Source organism: Drosophila ananassae, chromosome 3L (genome assembly GCF_017639315.1).
Source record: "Drosophila ananassae strain 14024-0371.13 chromosome 3L, ASM1763931v2, whole genome shotgun sequence".
Lineage (NCBI taxonomy): Eukaryota > Metazoa > Arthropoda > Insecta > Diptera > Drosophilidae > Drosophila > Drosophila ananassae.
The window spans coordinates 1,787,698-1,803,797 of NC_057929.1; the positions used below are offsets into that span (position 1 = coordinate 1,787,698).

Sequence of the window (16,100 nt, forward strand, 5' to 3'; positions counted from 1 at the left end):
GTGTATCATTTAAATTTCGTAGTGGAAATATTTGTTCGTTTCTTGTTCTTTTAATCATGATTTTAAATTGCTACATAAAGTTGCTTATTCTAAACTCTTGTTGTCTTTATTATTTGCTTGTCCTTTGAGTGCTACCATATAGAGTTTTCTTACCGAAAATGAACTGGCTAATTGCTAAGGTTATAATTTGTTTTATAAATGGTTGAAATCAAATTCACTTCAGTATACAAGTTTAGCCAACGCATTAAATGCAAATATTTTACTCATCCCTTACGAGCTCTTAAGAATTTCATTTTCATAGACTGCCGGTAGTACATACATCAATTTCATGCAGTTATTCATTTTGAATGTTTTTAAACAATTAATTTTAAATTTTTTATGCGGTATGAAGTTTCTTTCTTTTACTTTTGTTTCGTTTTTGGAATGGCACATCAATGTGATAAAATTTGGCCTAAAACTGCACAAGTCTGCCGTGGGACTTTAGACTACTTTTAGGCTATTTGGGATATGATAAGTGTTAAGTAATGCTTAGTCTCTAGATATTCAATTGGATTGGGTTTTTGGGTTACGGTTCGGGTTGTGGTTCGCTCTCCGTCAGCCGATGTCCTATGTAAATGCTATGACACACACTGTTTATACATGGCCTAACTGTTAAACTCTAGTTGGTTGTACAACTATCACACTGTAATACACGTCCATCTACACACACAGTACACACGTACACTTATACACCTAGCTATATACAAGGATAATCTATTTACACGGGCCCCTGGCCCTAGACCATGCCCTTGGACATCATGCGAACCGTGTTCTTGAGGGCCTGCCGCTTGTTGCAGAACCAGATCCGGATCACCTCCCGTTCGTAGCCCAGTTGGTGGGCCAGTCCGGTGATTTCGGTGCCTGTTGGAGGGAATATAAAGTCAGTTATGTCCAGGATTCGGTGTTTTGTTGTAACTGAAAGTTACCACTCACCCGATGGATGCGTATTCCGTTCGAAGTGCGCATTCAGCAGTTCCAGAGCTTGGGGCGTAAAAGATGTCCTTCGCTTGCGCTTCTTCGATGGCTCGACACCAATGTAGTCGGTTAGGTGGTTCTGGCCTGACTTGTAGCGGTTCCAGTGGCTAAACATGGGAGTAGAAAGAAAGTGTCCTGTTAGTAAACCCATTGCCTAATGGCGCCCAGCGATCGGGCGAAAACGGCGCGTGGAACTGCCTCCATACTCTCACCTCTCTTCGGCCTCCTTCATCCAGCGCTCCAGCACAGGCTTGATCTTCTGTGCGCTCTTTGGTGTGATGTCCAGTTTCTCGAACCTGGTATTTTGGGTTGGATATTGATGGGATTAGATCGTTGCTCTCTCGGTCTCTCGGCTTAACGCAAAAGAAACATAACTAAAGTGCCAGGACATTGTCAATTAGCATTCAATTTGGTATTGGGAACGCTCTTTCTGTATCTTCAATTGATATTATTAGTTGGATTTTTCATGAGCTGCTTATACTCTGCTCATTGGCAATGCCCTGGGCCAATTCTTAAAGCGCATTCATGCAAATCAAACGAGAAACAAAAGAAATACATGGCGAAATGAACAGTTTAATGAGACTTGCACTTTAGTTAGGTTTCTCTGGGTTAAGCCAGGACACTCAGCCACACACACAGACATACACACACACAAGCAAACACCAGACACTCACACACCCTCAGAGTGGCACACATACATGTTTTGCTGCTGCGTCGATAGTTGAGCGGCGTACATCTGCGCAGCGAGTGCACTGCTTGCATTGGATAGTCAGGATTCGATTGATTCGTTATTCGATTTGGTATTCGGGTGGCGTTCGATTCGTAGCATTCGACATTCGATGTTGAGAGAGAGAGAGTTAGATAGAGTTGGCGTTTGAATCGAAAAAATAAACAAATAAAATAAATAAAATTAATTTAGCATTTAATTTGTTTGATGTCTGTTTTTCGTGCTTAATTTAGCATTTAATCGGTTTTTTTTTAGCTTTATTCGAAAATGTCCTGGCACTCTACCAAAATCGGTTCCAGAAGTTTACGAAAAACAAATCAGGTAAACTTAAATATGTGGATTTAAGCAAACAATACTCTTTTGATAAAATATAATGAAACACATTTGCTAAAGGGGGTTAACGTATCCGAAATTCTAGTGACTTTAAATAGTATTATAAAAGTTGCTGGAAATCCAAACTTCTCTTTCAAATATTAAATTAATTTTGATAATAAAAACTAATAAACTGCAGACTTTTAAGAGGGATTATTTAACAAGAATTAGAGAAGTTGGAGCGCGAATTCGTTGTATCCCTAGACTTAAGAGGATTGAACTTGTCCATGCATATCTCACCTGCAAATAGCACTCTGGCTGTAGGCGGGTCCTTCGGTCACCGACAGGGCCTGCCCCACCTGGGTTTGGGTGAGACCCAGCGAAAGTCGCCGTAGCTTGAAGGCCTTGGCAAACTCCTTGATCTCGTCCAGATCGATGCCGTCCACCACGTTGGTGGTTGCCTGGTTGATGGTGGGTTCATCTAGAGATTAAAAGAGAAATTATCCGGTGAGTGCCATTTCTAGTTGCAATTACATTCGAGATTAAGTCTAACTAATAAATGACAAATTATATTACGCCAAGGAAATGTCGCCATAAATTGCTGCCGTGTCGTGGTCTTAATTGCAGGTAATTGCGGTAATGGGAAAACATTATGGCACCGCACAGCCCAGGTAAATTGATAAAGTACACAGGGAAGATGCCTCTTCTACGGTGTCTACGGTGCAAGTTGTTCTTGTCTATTAGGCAAGTGCGAAGCTCTCGGCTTTTATCTGCCTAATTTGTTAGCGAGGAAGCTGGAAATCTGCAGCCAGCCAACTACTCGCGCAGAATTTTGATTTATTTATTAATGATATGCAAGAAGGGAACGACAAGGGTCCTGGCAGCAACAGCAATAACAAACTGCAACAGCAACTTGAATGGCTGCTGCCTTGTGCTTTAGCGGTAATTAAGATGCGAGAATGGATTGGAGGATTGAAAGGGTGGAGAGGCAGGGTGGACGAAGCTAGCAAGGATCCACAGGAAGCGTCCTTTGCCAAGCCGTAACTCAAGCTGTCGTCGCAGTTTGGTTGCTTTGTTTGCCAGCCAGCTGGCTCTTTGGTTGGCTGTTTGGATGGCTGGTTGGATGGCTGGTTGTTGTTTGCTGCAGCGTTTGAAATATGTCATTAAATGCGGAAGACATCTTAAGTTTTTGTATGCATCAATTAGTAGTAATTAAGCCGCATATTGTCTGCAATTTGTATGCGCAAACGATCCGTTGTCGCAATCGAGACTGCTTTAGGTAGCTATACCATCCTGATGGCCCGGCTCTAATGGGTGATGGCTCAGCCTGAGACCGGGAGCTGACTTGATTTCTTGTCGTTGTTAGAGCTTGTGCTGATTGCATTTTTAATGCATCCAAAAGTTTCAATTAAGGCCTGCCGAGCGGAAGAGTACAGCTCTACTGCTTGCCGGGGAGTCTAATCAATTCAATATGCTCAAACAAGAGAGAGAGTCAGCCTCCGGTGGTGGCCATAATCCGCCCCCCCCCAGCTAATCCCATCAACTGGGGCCAAATGCCTTCTGACAGCTTCTATAAATGTACATATATGTGAGTGGGTGTGTGTATCCTGAGCCTCCTTGCTGTCTTGGCCCGAAACCTAATCCAATGCCAAATGCTAAGCGTGACAACGTCAGCGCTTCTGCTAATTTGCCTAACACTCTCGGTTGACATCTCTCAACTTTGGGGCATGCATTCTTGCAAGTTTTGTTTAGCTGCTCACCTAATCCCCGGTCTCCAAGGCCCCCCGGCCACCACGCTCCTCGGCTGCTGCATCAATTATGAATCCGCATCCCGGATCCCCGGGAAGTCGTGTAAATGCACGGCGAAACTTTTGCCACTCACACGGACCCCCCACCCCCACAGACTGAGAGTTTCAAGTTGATTTTCTTTTGGAAAATTACATAAAGTGCAGTCAACTTGTTACGGCTTTTGGCATTGCCAAAAACGAGGCAGCCGGAAAGTTGGCTTTCGACGAAAATTTCGTTAATTAATGTTGGCCAAAAAGTTGATTTTCGCCCTCGCCTTTGGGCATATGAACATATATCACTCATACGCCGGGTTGCACACGAGTGCGGCTCTTGAAACATCAAATCATCATCAGCTCCCCGAGGACTCCACCTCCCCCCAATTAAACAAGTACATTTCGCAAAGTGCACTTGAGCTTCGACAGGCATAGCTGTTGGGGATCATTACACGCTGAAGGATGCTTAGAGGCTTTGCCCAAAAAAAGGATGTGTGAGAAATTAATTCTAAGCTAACTTATGGGCTTTAAAGTTGGGATGCAAACTGGTTGATTGGAAAATTTTTTGGAAAATATTCTTGACCCTATGGTGCTTTTATTATAGTTATTTTAGTTCCAATTAAACTCCTAACCAGTGTGCCTCCCTTGAGTAATCTGATTGTTAGCAGAGAATCGATCTTTACTCACTCGGCGAGTCCATGAGCAGGTCGTTGTCATTGTCGTTCCCATTGGGCGACATGTGCGGCGGCTCGCTCCGCGACGAGGGGCTCAGCTTGAGGGGCTGCATGATGGATCCGCCCGAGGTGGATGGCCCCGGGCCCGGAGAATCTTCTCGCGGAGATGCGGACGAGGCCCTCGTGGCCGTGGCCGTTGGTGCTCCCAGGGACTTGGTGATGGTCAGTTCGCCATTCGAGGCATTGAGTCTGTTACAAAAGGGTTATAGATTTGGATTTCTGGTAATGATTTGTGTCCTTACCTGTTGATGCTGCTAAGTACGTTGGCCGCTGCACTGGAGCCTCCTATCGCCGGCGCTCCACAATTGCTAGTCGAGGTGGCTGCTCCGGAGCTTGGTCCATTGCCCAGGTAGTCCCGTTCCAAACGCGGTGATCCGCCCATTGAGAGGGGGTGGCCCGGAGGCGAATGCGTACGGAATAGGGGGGATGTGTAGCCTCTGTCGCTGATACTGGTGGCTGAGTTGGGCGGAGCTGGCACCGGCGGGGAGAGTCGTCCAGACAGATGACCTCCGCCCGAGCTAGACGACACGCTGGCCCTTGTGGCCGTCGCCGTGGGCGTGTGGGAACGCCTCTCGTGTCGCTCCTGGCGCTCCAATCGCTCCAGCCGTTCGTGATGCTGACTGAGATTCATTCCGGCGGAGGCGGTGCCCGGGTTCCTGCTCTGCGGACTGTGCTTAGGCGACACTGCCGAAGAGCCCCGCAGACCGTGCCCGAAGTGGTGTCGTGGCGGTGGAGCTGGTGGCGAACTGCTGCCTGCGAGCTCCAGCGGCTTAAGGTCCATCTGCGGGGCGGTTAGCTCGTCCGGATGGCGCAGGCTGATCTGCGGCATCGAAGAGGAGACCGATTGCGAGGACTGCTGCTGCAGGTGATGATGGAGGTGGGTCTGCGTTTCGGGCTTGATGTGCAGCTGTTGCTGCAGCAGAAAAGCGGCTCCGGGTGGTGGAGGGGGTGCCACCTTGGCGGACAGCCCTGGACTTCCGCCCGAAGGTGAACGGGCTGGGGGAGATCGGTCCGCAGAGCGTCTCAGATCGGCGGCCAAGTGGGAGTGTGGCAGATGACCAATGGCCAGGTGTTGTTCCCGATCTCTTTCCCGTTCCCGTTCCGGTTCCCTTTCCCTCTCTCTCTCCCGCTCGCGCTCTCTTTCCCGCTGATGATGCTGCTGCTGCACTTGTTGCTGCTGATGCTGCTGCTGGTGCTGCTGCTGCTGATGCGTGGCTGCTGCGGCGGCAAAGAGCTCCGGGTGCAGGGCCGTGAGCAACTGCTGCACGCCCGTGGAGAAGAGATTCGGTTTGAGTAAATTCGTGGGGGTCTGGGCCAATTGGGGCAGGGCGCTGGCATGTTGCAAGGCGGCCAGAGAGGGTGGCAGCAAGTCACGTTGCTGCTGCTGCTGTTGTTGCTGCTGGTAACTGGCAAAGGCGCCAAAGGCATTGGGCAGAAACTGCTCAGTGGTGGGAATCTGCGGGCTCACGGGAATCGTGAGAATGGTCTGAACAGCAATGCCTGTAAAATATTCGATCAAGGATATGTTTTTAATAAACATTTTTGTAAAGTATTCTTAGCCCCAAAAATAAAGGAAATTATAATTAAATTATTAAGATATTAATAAGAATTTTCTTCCCTTAAAATGAATCTTAGTTTGTATCCTTTTTTAGCCAAAAAACGCATACATTTTCAACTATTTCTTCTATGAACGGCTAACATTTCGTTTCTCGTTTTTGTCAGGATTACGCCGCATCCTTTTTCCGCTCGGAGAGATGGAGAGAGGAAATTGAAAGTTTACCTAATCGCTTTATAAGCTTTAAGGCCCCGCGACTCCTCCGTCCACGAAATCCGCCAAAAAGTCAAACCAAGTCAACTATGTTATTGATACCCATACAGTCCCGGGAAACTAAAATCAAACCCCCAACCGCACCCCACTCACCTTGGGCCGTGGGTATGAGCAGCTGGGCGCCCTGAACGCCCTGCACCAGCTGCCCGGACGCCAGGATCAGCTGGGGCATTTGGGCGCTGGCTGGCGGGGCCTGGAGGGCGGGCGGTGGCGAGGCGGTTGCCGCCGCCAGGACATTGGCCAGAGTGCTGGCGCTAAGGGCGTGCGGTGAGCTGCTGCTGGCGGGATTATCCGGCTGCTGTTGCTGTTGGGCAGAGCTCGAGCCGGAGCCGGAGTTGGTAGCAGATCCCCCCGAGGTGCTCCCCGAGCTGCCGCCCTTCGCCGTCTTTCCCGACTTGCCACCGCCGTTGTGGGTGGGCGAGGAGGTGGTGGATGCCCCCGTTGCTCCGCCTCCTGCTTCAGCTCCTGGTCCTGCTGCGGTTGTCGGTGGATCTCCGCCCACACTGAGATTCAACGGCGAATTGAACACGGAGGCGGCTAAGCCCTGAAGACTTGCCAATGCAGCCGCCGTGGCGGGATGATGATGATGTCCATGATGCGGATGCTGATGCGGATGTTGCTGCTGCTGCTGGTGCTGTTGCTGCTGCTGATGCTGTTGTAGCGTTGCCAAATTTTGTAATTTTTGCAAATTTATCATGTCTTGCACTGTGGGATTTTGAACAAGAGTCACACAAAATGTTGTCATTAGTTTTTGTTGCCAAACTCTTTTGCCGAATTAGTGCAAAGTGGATCGGGATGGGTGGTGGTTGACAAAGGGCAGAAGGGCCAGCCAGCACTAATTGCTAGTTTACTTTTGGAGCAGGCTGGCTTTTCGGGGATAAATGACTGCGTGTCGTTGTGGAATTCAAGGATGGAAACTCGACGGGCAAAGAAGTCTTAGATAAATTACACAAAATTAGTCTAAGGGAATTAGAGCGTTAAGCAAATGTAAATTAACTTTAGAAAACAAGAAAACTTAAAGACTATAATATAGTGACATTTAATATTCAAAATAATATTTAATATTATTACAAAGTCTAAGCTTCCATACTTTTTCCAACAGGATATGTTATGTGCTCTGATTGATTATTTTTTGGCTTTCGATATGTACTCACTAGTTCCATTCAGATGAGCCGCAAACGCCTTGGCCTGGGCCTGTTCCTCGCGCCGTATTCGGAGCACCTCGGCCGCCTGCTCCTGATCCTCCGTCTCCGCCTCACCCTCGCCGTCGCCCTCGCCCTCGTTCTCGTCCTCCTCCCCGTCGATCTGCATGGGCAGTGGGAGGGGCATGGGCAGGGGCGGCGAGGACTGATGGTTGGCCAGGGAGGCCGCCTTAGCCGCCAGATTCTTGTAGAACTCCAGCTCCTTGACGTGATCCTTGCTGTCGAAGGGCGAGTGGGAATGGGAGTGGGAGGGCGGCGGTGGTGATAGGAGGGCGTGGCCGTCCGTGGTCTCCATTTCATCGTCACGGTTGCTGTTCCGACCCAGGCCGTGGTGGTGATGGTGGTGGTGCAGGGAGTGGGCGTGGCTGCTGCTGGTGGGTGAGTGGATCTTGTGGCAGCTGATCTCCTTATCAAAGTCCTGCAAATCAGAAACAGGAGGACATTAGTGGGAAAACTTGGATAGGCATAGAACTTATTTCATAAATTTTCAACCATATGAAGGAGCAACTGCAAATCAGTGACAAAATTCAATTACATATTTTGCAATTGTTCGGCAGAAATAACCCATGCCGTGGGCTAATGACGAGCCCTGAATCCCCGTTCATTGTTTGCTGATTGGATTATATATTTAAAATGCCAACGATGGCATTTTCGGACTCGAATTACATTTCATTTGTGTCATTTCATTTCATTGCAGTCGAATCGAGTCGAGTCGAGGCTCCGACATCTACATGGGGCGTGTTAATAAGTTAATTTAATTTTTGTTGTAATTGTCAGTGCACATTTATTGTTTGGCATTTTGATCTGGGTACAGGCGGATGAGCTGGCCAATTTATGCAAATTTAATTGGTTGCAATTGTTTGCCGGCTCCGTAATGAATATGCCAGCGAAATGTATCAATATTTGCTTGATTAGCAAATATTAAATGATCGTGTCGTCAAGTGGTATTATGGTCCTTCCATTTACATTTCCCAAAAACGGCTTTCAATTTAAAGAATTGTCGCGGCTGTTGGGTAAATAGCCAGGACACCCAGCAGACTCTTTACGAAATAGAAGGAAAAAAACGGTTGGAAAGGTAAACCAATATAATTATTGGCAATTAATGCTGGCGACGCCAAATGCGCTTAGCAGAAGCGGGCGGAAGGACCCGGCGAGGAAGGACCCTTCTTTGCGCCGTGGCGGAGCTTCAATTAAATTTTATTTGCATAGGAAATTAACATAATTGTAGTGCAAAATACCAACCCAAAAAAAAAAAATGAAAATGAAGGGAGAAAAATGAGAAAATCGGAAAAGGTCTCCAGGAAAAGCAATAAAAATAAGCGCTAAACGTGACAGCCACGACGCAAAAGTGTTAAAAAAAGTGTACTTATGCAAATACATATACCACTGTTTGGGGGGCGTTGCAAGTGCGGCAATTAAAGAGCAGGAATAGGGAATTCTATCGCCGATCAAGTAGCCATGTAAGTGTGCTTAAAACCACGCTCTTATCTATCTGAGAATGGGAAGCAAGGACATTAATTAGAGCAGTTGATAAATTTCAGTGCAACGTGCGGCAAATACATTAGAAATTGACGTTTATTGGCGCCGTCAGTGGCACAACAGCAACTACTTAAATGGGAGAAAAAATGGAAGAATGTCCTGGCCAGGACGAACCAAGTTAATGTCGTTGAACAGCAAATCGAACTAAATTTATGACACGCCGAGAGCCAGAGTGAGCCAGAGTGAAAAAAAAGCAAGAAAAAACCCATAGCTGGCAACGTTAATGTCCTGAGAGTGTTCCTGTATGTGCAAGTAGTGTGTCTGTAGGTGTGGGTGCATGTCCTTTATGCAAACTGGCGGCAAACAGACGGCCGCTGACAGCCATTATGCCACACACACACCTACACCCACCCACCCACCCACAAGTAGTTGGGCGTCCACTGATGTGCAATGAATTAACTTTTCAACATATTTACTCACGCTCAATTGAATGGGACTGGGCCAGGAGTGTGAGTGCCGGTGTGTGGGTGAATGAGTGTCCCTGCAGGAGGAATACTGCCGCTAAAAGTTGAAGAACAAAACGTGGCAACCATAATGAGGCGCTGACGCTGTCGCCCGGCTTTTGTTCCCCAGCAGTTCTATTTTTTGCAGCCTCGCAAATGAGCGGAAATTAAAAACTGATTTAGCATAAGGCAGGTGGAACTGGGTAAATGTCCCCGATTGGATACAGGATAAAGTTTTCTCATAAAAAGGAGGTCCTATTCTATTTATTGAGTGGAGTTAGGATATGAAATATTATTAATTTCAAAAGGTATTGGCATTAAACTGGAATGCACATCCATTCCCAGCGACCAATGTGCCATTTACCTTCCGACGGAGAACAAATGTGTATCTACCCCATCGCCTTGGTCAGTCGGCACAATCGTATCCGCCAGATTCGGACAGTGAAGCCCACTTGAGGCAGTGCACCCCACTGTTCTGGTGGCAGCAACATTTTCGTTTCTGCCTTTTGCTGTTTTTGTTGCGCCACCGTCAAATGAAAATAAGTCAAAAAATAGAAAATGAATTGAATTATTGCAAAGAGCCAGAGATGCCAGCTCCCAGGGATGGGCACTGGCCAGTCAGGGGCAGGTGGGTGTCGGTGTGGGTGTGGGAGTGAGAGTGGGTGGGCTCAGGAGAGGGAAATGGGAAAGCGGGGCACTTGACAGCCTCGAATGTGATAAGCAAAATCCCGGCGCGAAATGGAAAACTCGATGGCAGCCGCTGCTTTTCTTCTTATTATGCCTGCTCTGCCACTTCTACCATCTCCCACCACCCACCGCCCACCGCCTACTGCCCAATGCCAATAGCCCCTTCTCTTTCGTTGCCCATCGTCCTATCTCTTTCGCTGTCTGTGTTTTTTATGTAGCGCGCTTTTGAGCGCGACGCGAAATTATAATTCACACATGTGACCAAACGGAGGGAATGGGGAACGGTGAGTGGTTTCTGGGGTGCTCGGCCATTTGCCATTTGGGTGGTTGGGCAGTTGGGTGGCTTTTGGGCTGGGGCCGCTGGGGTGGTGCCCGGTCACCCCAACTGCTCAGAGAGGCAGTAAAAAAATGCAATTGCCAAAAAGTAGCCGGCCAAAAAGAAAGCGAAAACGCGGAGCAAGTCGACGTCGCCGAACGGCTGCGTTGCTTGTTTGCTTTAATTGCAAATGGCATTTTTTCCAACGAGTCCTGGGAACGGGGCAAGTGGAAGTGGTAGCGGCGGACATACACGTTACAAGCTGACCAGCACCACCACCACCACCATGCTCCATCCTGGGGAGGCTGGCTCATAAATTGTCGAAAAATATTTGACTTGTTCTATTTTTGGTCACCCAAGGCCCATTCGGCCAACAGAGCCTGCTGCGGCCAGCAATATGCTTTCCGATTCAGTATACTGCACTCCTCCCTTCTCCTCCTGTTGGCAGGACGACCGTGTTTGAGCTGGGTGGGGTGGGGTGTTGTGGCAAGGATGGTGTGGGGAGGTGAGTAGGGTTCTTGCACTTTTGCATATTTAATGCTTTGTTTAATGCAAATGCACATAATTTCATCACTGGCCTGCGCTGCATGGGCTGCGTGTGTGTGTAGTTTTCCTTCTCGATTTCCTTTTGCCGGGAGATGTGAAAATATTTTTCAATTAATATTTATGTTGCTTTATGTGCCTGAATTGATAATTTCCCCATTGCCGACTGATGGATCGGCAGAAAAGGAAGCCCAAATGTTTATCAAAACAGGTCTATTGAAGGAGAAGGATATTCGTATCCTTAGTAAGGGTTATACACAACTGATAAGGATAGAAAAATATCTCTTTTAAGCGATAATTGTAAAGAATATCCTTAATTATAATTAGAATGGTGTCTGATCTAAAGACTAACTTTCCTCTTAAGCCAACAGGGGCCTTAACCATTTCCTAAACTCAAATAGAATGGCCCATCAAGTTTTTAATGTGACGAGACGATTTCTTGCACCATTTCCCTGCCACACAGACGGCGTCGATAAAAAGTGTAAGCCCACTTGCTGCCGGGATGCGCCACCACCCACTGGCGGCAAACAAAAGCTGCACGCTGCAGACATTGCAACTCCTGGCCATATACGCGTATTTGGTACATGCCGGCACGTGGGCATGTATCGGATATATCGGTATATCTATATATTATTATGTATATATGGCCATTACCTTATATGGACAGGGCGGCGCAGCTGACAGTCGCATGGCGAATGAGCGAAGGAAAACAAAAAACGAAGCAAAACAACAGCGAAGCACAAAAACCAAAACAAAAATGTGTAAAAAATGATGAACGACGGAGGGGGCGAAATGGAGCAAAACAAAAGAGCAAAAATAAAAGTCCGAATGGAGAGTGGGTGGTGGCAGGTGGCAGGGGCTGAGCCAGGCTGAAAGCTGGTCCATCAGAAGCAGCAGAAACATCGAAAAAAACCAACAACAGCAACAACATCAATGGGCGCGCCACTCAATCAACCCCACTTTGGGCTAAAGTGGGTGGGTGGTGGCCAGTGATGGGGGGGGATTTTTTCCTGGTGGGTGGTGGGTGCTGACTGCTTGACAACAATGAAGGGCAAGCATTGTCCAGGCCGAAAAACTCCCAGGACCACTCCGCTCAACCCCCAAAAAAGCCATGTCCTTGTGTGTGTGTGCCAGCAAGCCTGTCCCAATTTTTTTTCCTTTTCGTTTACTCTATTTTTTTTCCACTTTTTATGCCTTTAATTTCTTTCTCTCTCTCTGCCCTCTTTGGTCTGGCTCTTTCTTTTTCGGCCGCTGCTTCGTTGGGCAATTTTTTTTACGGCCCGGTCGCCTGCTACAACTTTCTGACTGCTTGGTCGCTGGTCAGCCGCAGTTATTCTTTGGGGGCACCGGTCGCTGGACATGGGACTTTGGATGTTGGACACTGGGCTGTTGGACACTGGGTTGTTGGACACTGGGCTGCCGGGCTGCTGGGGAAACTGTTGCAGCAGTCACTGGTCACCGCTCTGGTCAAATAAATGCAATTGTGTACCACCCCCTCCCTTTCTTTTCCCCCCCCCCAAATGGCCCCCACTCCTTTGAGCCTTGAGTGGACCGAGCATAAATCCCTACTCCTCCACTCCACCCAACATCTCCAGCCCACCACCCACCAGCTCCCGAAAAAGCTTCGCACTTTTGCTTGATTTTCACTTTTGGCGGCCCATTTCTTTTTTACTTTGTTTTGGCCATTTCTTCTCGCCCCAAAAATAAAAAGTAAAAGTAAATCCCACCACCCACGCACTGGTCAGCCAGTGGGTGGTGGCTTGGGTGGATAGGTGAGTGGGTGAATGGGTGTAGGTGGCTTGGGCGCCTGTCGCGGCATTTATTGCCGCAATGTAGCCCCGGGGAGTTGATTCGTTTGCCTCTCCGCTGCTCATTTGCATCAAAATTTTTAATTGGAATTGGCGCTAGCAATGGACAACGTTAAAGGATGGCGATAAAAGGCAGGACAGAGGTCCTGGCAACGATGGCAATTGATTGAAAGTGCTAAGCTCATAAATAAATTAGATCAGAGCAGACCCTGGCTAATAATCACGATGGCTTAACTCTGCGAGACGGTTAAAGTGACTTCTTAAACCCTATATCCTTTTGTCATATGATCCTAGGATATAGATCCTTCCAATATTTTTGATTTTCTGGTCACCCCATGAATGATTGTTTGCCGTTTGTCTGGCACTGTCTCCTTCTTATTGGTTGTGGCGGGCAGAGTTGTTCTTATTTTTTAGGCAACCGTTGAGAAAACACACAAAAGTTTGCCAGTTTTTGTGGCACGTTTTTCCATTTTTTTTCCCAAAGAGGGGGCACATTGCCGGCACACATGTGTGTGAGAGCGAGTACTAACGCTTTCAGCTACATTTCTCATTCGCTGCTGCGTTCCCATCAAGAAAACGAAAAAGTAACATTTTTGCGGCCCTCGCTGATTGGTTGCACCCTCTGTTCATCTCGGAGCTTTTGCAGCCCCCATCCCCCATCCCCATCCACATGCCCCATGCCTCCGTCGTAGTTGCGAGAACAACACACTCACATTTTTTGTTTTAGCCGTAGACCAACACACCCGTTTTATTGTCTCTGGCATGTGGGTGGCTGCATGGGTGGTGCCCCTTGCTGGCCGTGGCAGCTACTCCACGGAAGCCCCTTCGAGTGTGTATCCAGCGATGGAAGCAGCTAAAGCGAGGTGATGGAAATACCTTTGATATGGTTATGATTATAAAGGTTTGATTGGAAACTGAAACATAATGTCCTTTGCGAAAAGTTGATCCTTCGAGCCCTGCTCTGCAATTACTTTATTCCGGCATACTTTCACCATGTCGTTGTCTCCCGGAACATGCCTCAGTTGGAATACTAGCTGCAACACTTTGGAATTAATATTCGTACTTTCAATTACCACTGACACTTGTCTATGCCGGCCGAGCCCAATGTGGCACCACCCCCCAGGTATCCCCCCAGGCCTCAAAGGAGAGGAGAGCCTACTGGCGGAGGCAACTAACACGCCCTACTGCAGTCCCCATTGCAATCCCAATGCGGAATGTAAAATGTCATTACCGCTGACATAAATGAATAGCCGCATTCATTGCATTTGGCAGCCAGCAGCACCCAGAAAGAAAGAGATGGACACTGCAGGGGGAGAGAGAGACGGCAGGCCACTGGCTTGGCTTCCATCTTAGATTGTTGTAATGGCCGCATTAGCGTTAATTAAAGCCAAGCACTCGAGTTTGCATAAGTCGGACAAGAATGTACTGCCCGAGCAGTGACAGCTGAAAGGAATGTTATCGATGGACATGCGAACGGTAGTACACTACCAGGATAAGCCATTCTACAATTAAATGAACCAACTCACTACAACTCAAGTAGATTTTAGGATTTTCATAGCTACATTTATGCATATGTGGCCGAAAGTAGTTTGCCATTGAACTGGAAAATGAGCCAGCCGGCCAGACTGGCCCTAAGTGAGGCTTCAGGGAAACATACAACTCATATAACATTTCTAATTAAAATTTTGTGTAGAGCCCTGGTCGGAGGCCAGGTTATTAACATATTTTCCATAACTAGAGGGAGTGTTTTTTGAGGAAACGGAGCTCAGTACCCGGTCGAGTGGGGGTGTGCTATTTGTCCAGGCTGTTGGCCATTAGTTTGCCATGCAATGGGGCAACTTGTCCGAAAAACTGAGTTCGAAATCGTTGCCGCAATCATGGCCGACATGTATAGTATTAGTATGTGTAGGTGCATGCATGGTCGCCTAAGTAGCTGCGCTGTCTTCATTAAAAATTGTGCACCCCCTAGCAGGCAGCAGACGCTTAGGGGCACTGAAAGAAATTGCTAGCTGTTACAAGGTAAGTTTTACCCGAAACAGCTGCAAAGTAATATAGATACTTCCGGTTGAGTGCCTGATTCAGCTTTCATTATGGAGTTTATCATCTATAATTAGAGAATTTTGGGGCACAATTTGCCCTGTACAACGTTGGAAGTTGCAATGGTTTCACCGCCCACTCTTCGCCTCAAAAGGCAGCAACAAATCGGGCTTCATTCCTAATTTAAATGCAAATGAGATTCATTTGACGACGACGTCGTCCAGGCTGCAGCCATGGCCCTGCTTGGAAAAGCTCTACCCTTTCCCCAAAACCCACTGCTACCCACCCACTTGGTCAATGCCACACACTCACTCCAACACATACGCTGGCACAAACAATGCCACAGACAGACGCACATTAACACACAGAGAGGGGCAGACACACGAGTCTTCCCCGGTGCTCCTTCTCCGGGTGGGATCTCGGCTTTCCAGGCTTTCTCCACTGCAGCCTAGTGTGTTTTCTTTTGGGGCGGCCATCTACATTTATGCAAGTAGCTTAAATGGCTACAAAATGCGTTGCTTTGGCGAGATTTGTAGCATACATTAGGGCCGTGTTGCAGGCGTTGCAGAACGTTGCATGTTGCAAGTGCGATTGCAAGTTGCAACCTCAAGCTTAACAATGGCGGGGTCGGCGTTAGCCATCTCGCTTCCACCTGCTGCCTGCTGTCAGGATGTCTGGACCGCAAATATAATCAGTCCGGAAATAAGCCATGCCCTTTGGATTTCTTGATTAGTGCGAGGCCCAGAGGGAGAAAGGGAGTGGGTTTTGTGACTTTCGGGCGGAAAAGGCTGCTAATTTGGGAAAATCCAAAACAGCAAACACCTTGAGCACTTTTTAGCAGTCCAATCAAACCGTTATCTAAGTAAATATTTCCCCAGCTGTGGCATGTACGAGCGTCCCGAAACTTATTACTCATGCGCCACGTTGCACCGAGCACCAATCAATATGCAGGCTATCAAATATTTAAACTAAAACTACAAAATAACAAAAATGGCTACGAAAATTTAACTCGAATGGTTCAGTGCGTGCGAGTGAGACGCCTGCCGATGACAGAGAAAGAAAGCCAAGGGGCATAAGCTGTGGCAGGGGCAGAGTCGGTAGTAGGAGCAGGAGTAGGGTGTCTCGACAA

At 47.7% G+C, this 16,100-nt stretch overlaps 1 protein-coding gene across 5 annotated transcripts in view; it reads right to left on the minus strand.

The window, feature by feature from the left end:
- Window positions 1-83: 83 nt before the first annotated feature.
- Window positions 84-16,100, minus strand: part of LOC6495204 (POU domain, class 6, transcription factor 2) — a 64,271-nt gene continuing 48,254 nt past the window's right edge. Inside the window, exons 3-11 of one of the 5 annotated variants that reach the window (XM_001958817.4) lie at window positions 7,551-8,016; window positions 6,490-7,101; window positions 4,811-6,068; window positions 4,522-4,757; window positions 2,354-2,534; window positions 1,713-1,766; window positions 1,227-1,310; window positions 973-1,121; window positions 84-900 (exon numbers count right to left, since the gene is read on the minus strand). In XM_001958817.4, coding sequence (XP_001958853.2) covers window positions 776-900; window positions 973-1,121; window positions 1,227-1,310; window positions 1,713-1,766; window positions 2,354-2,534; window positions 4,522-4,757; window positions 4,811-6,068; window positions 6,490-7,101; window positions 7,551-8,016 — 3,165 coding nt within the window. In that variant the 3' untranslated portion in view covers window positions 84-775. Of the gene's footprint in view, window positions 901-972; window positions 1,122-1,226; window positions 1,311-1,712; window positions 1,770-2,353; window positions 2,535-4,517; window positions 4,758-4,810; window positions 6,069-6,489; window positions 7,102-7,546; window positions 8,017-16,100 lie in introns of those variants that run through there. The other 4 variants (XM_032451031.2, XM_044715745.1, XM_032451032.2 and 1 more) reach the window with 4 other exon arrangements.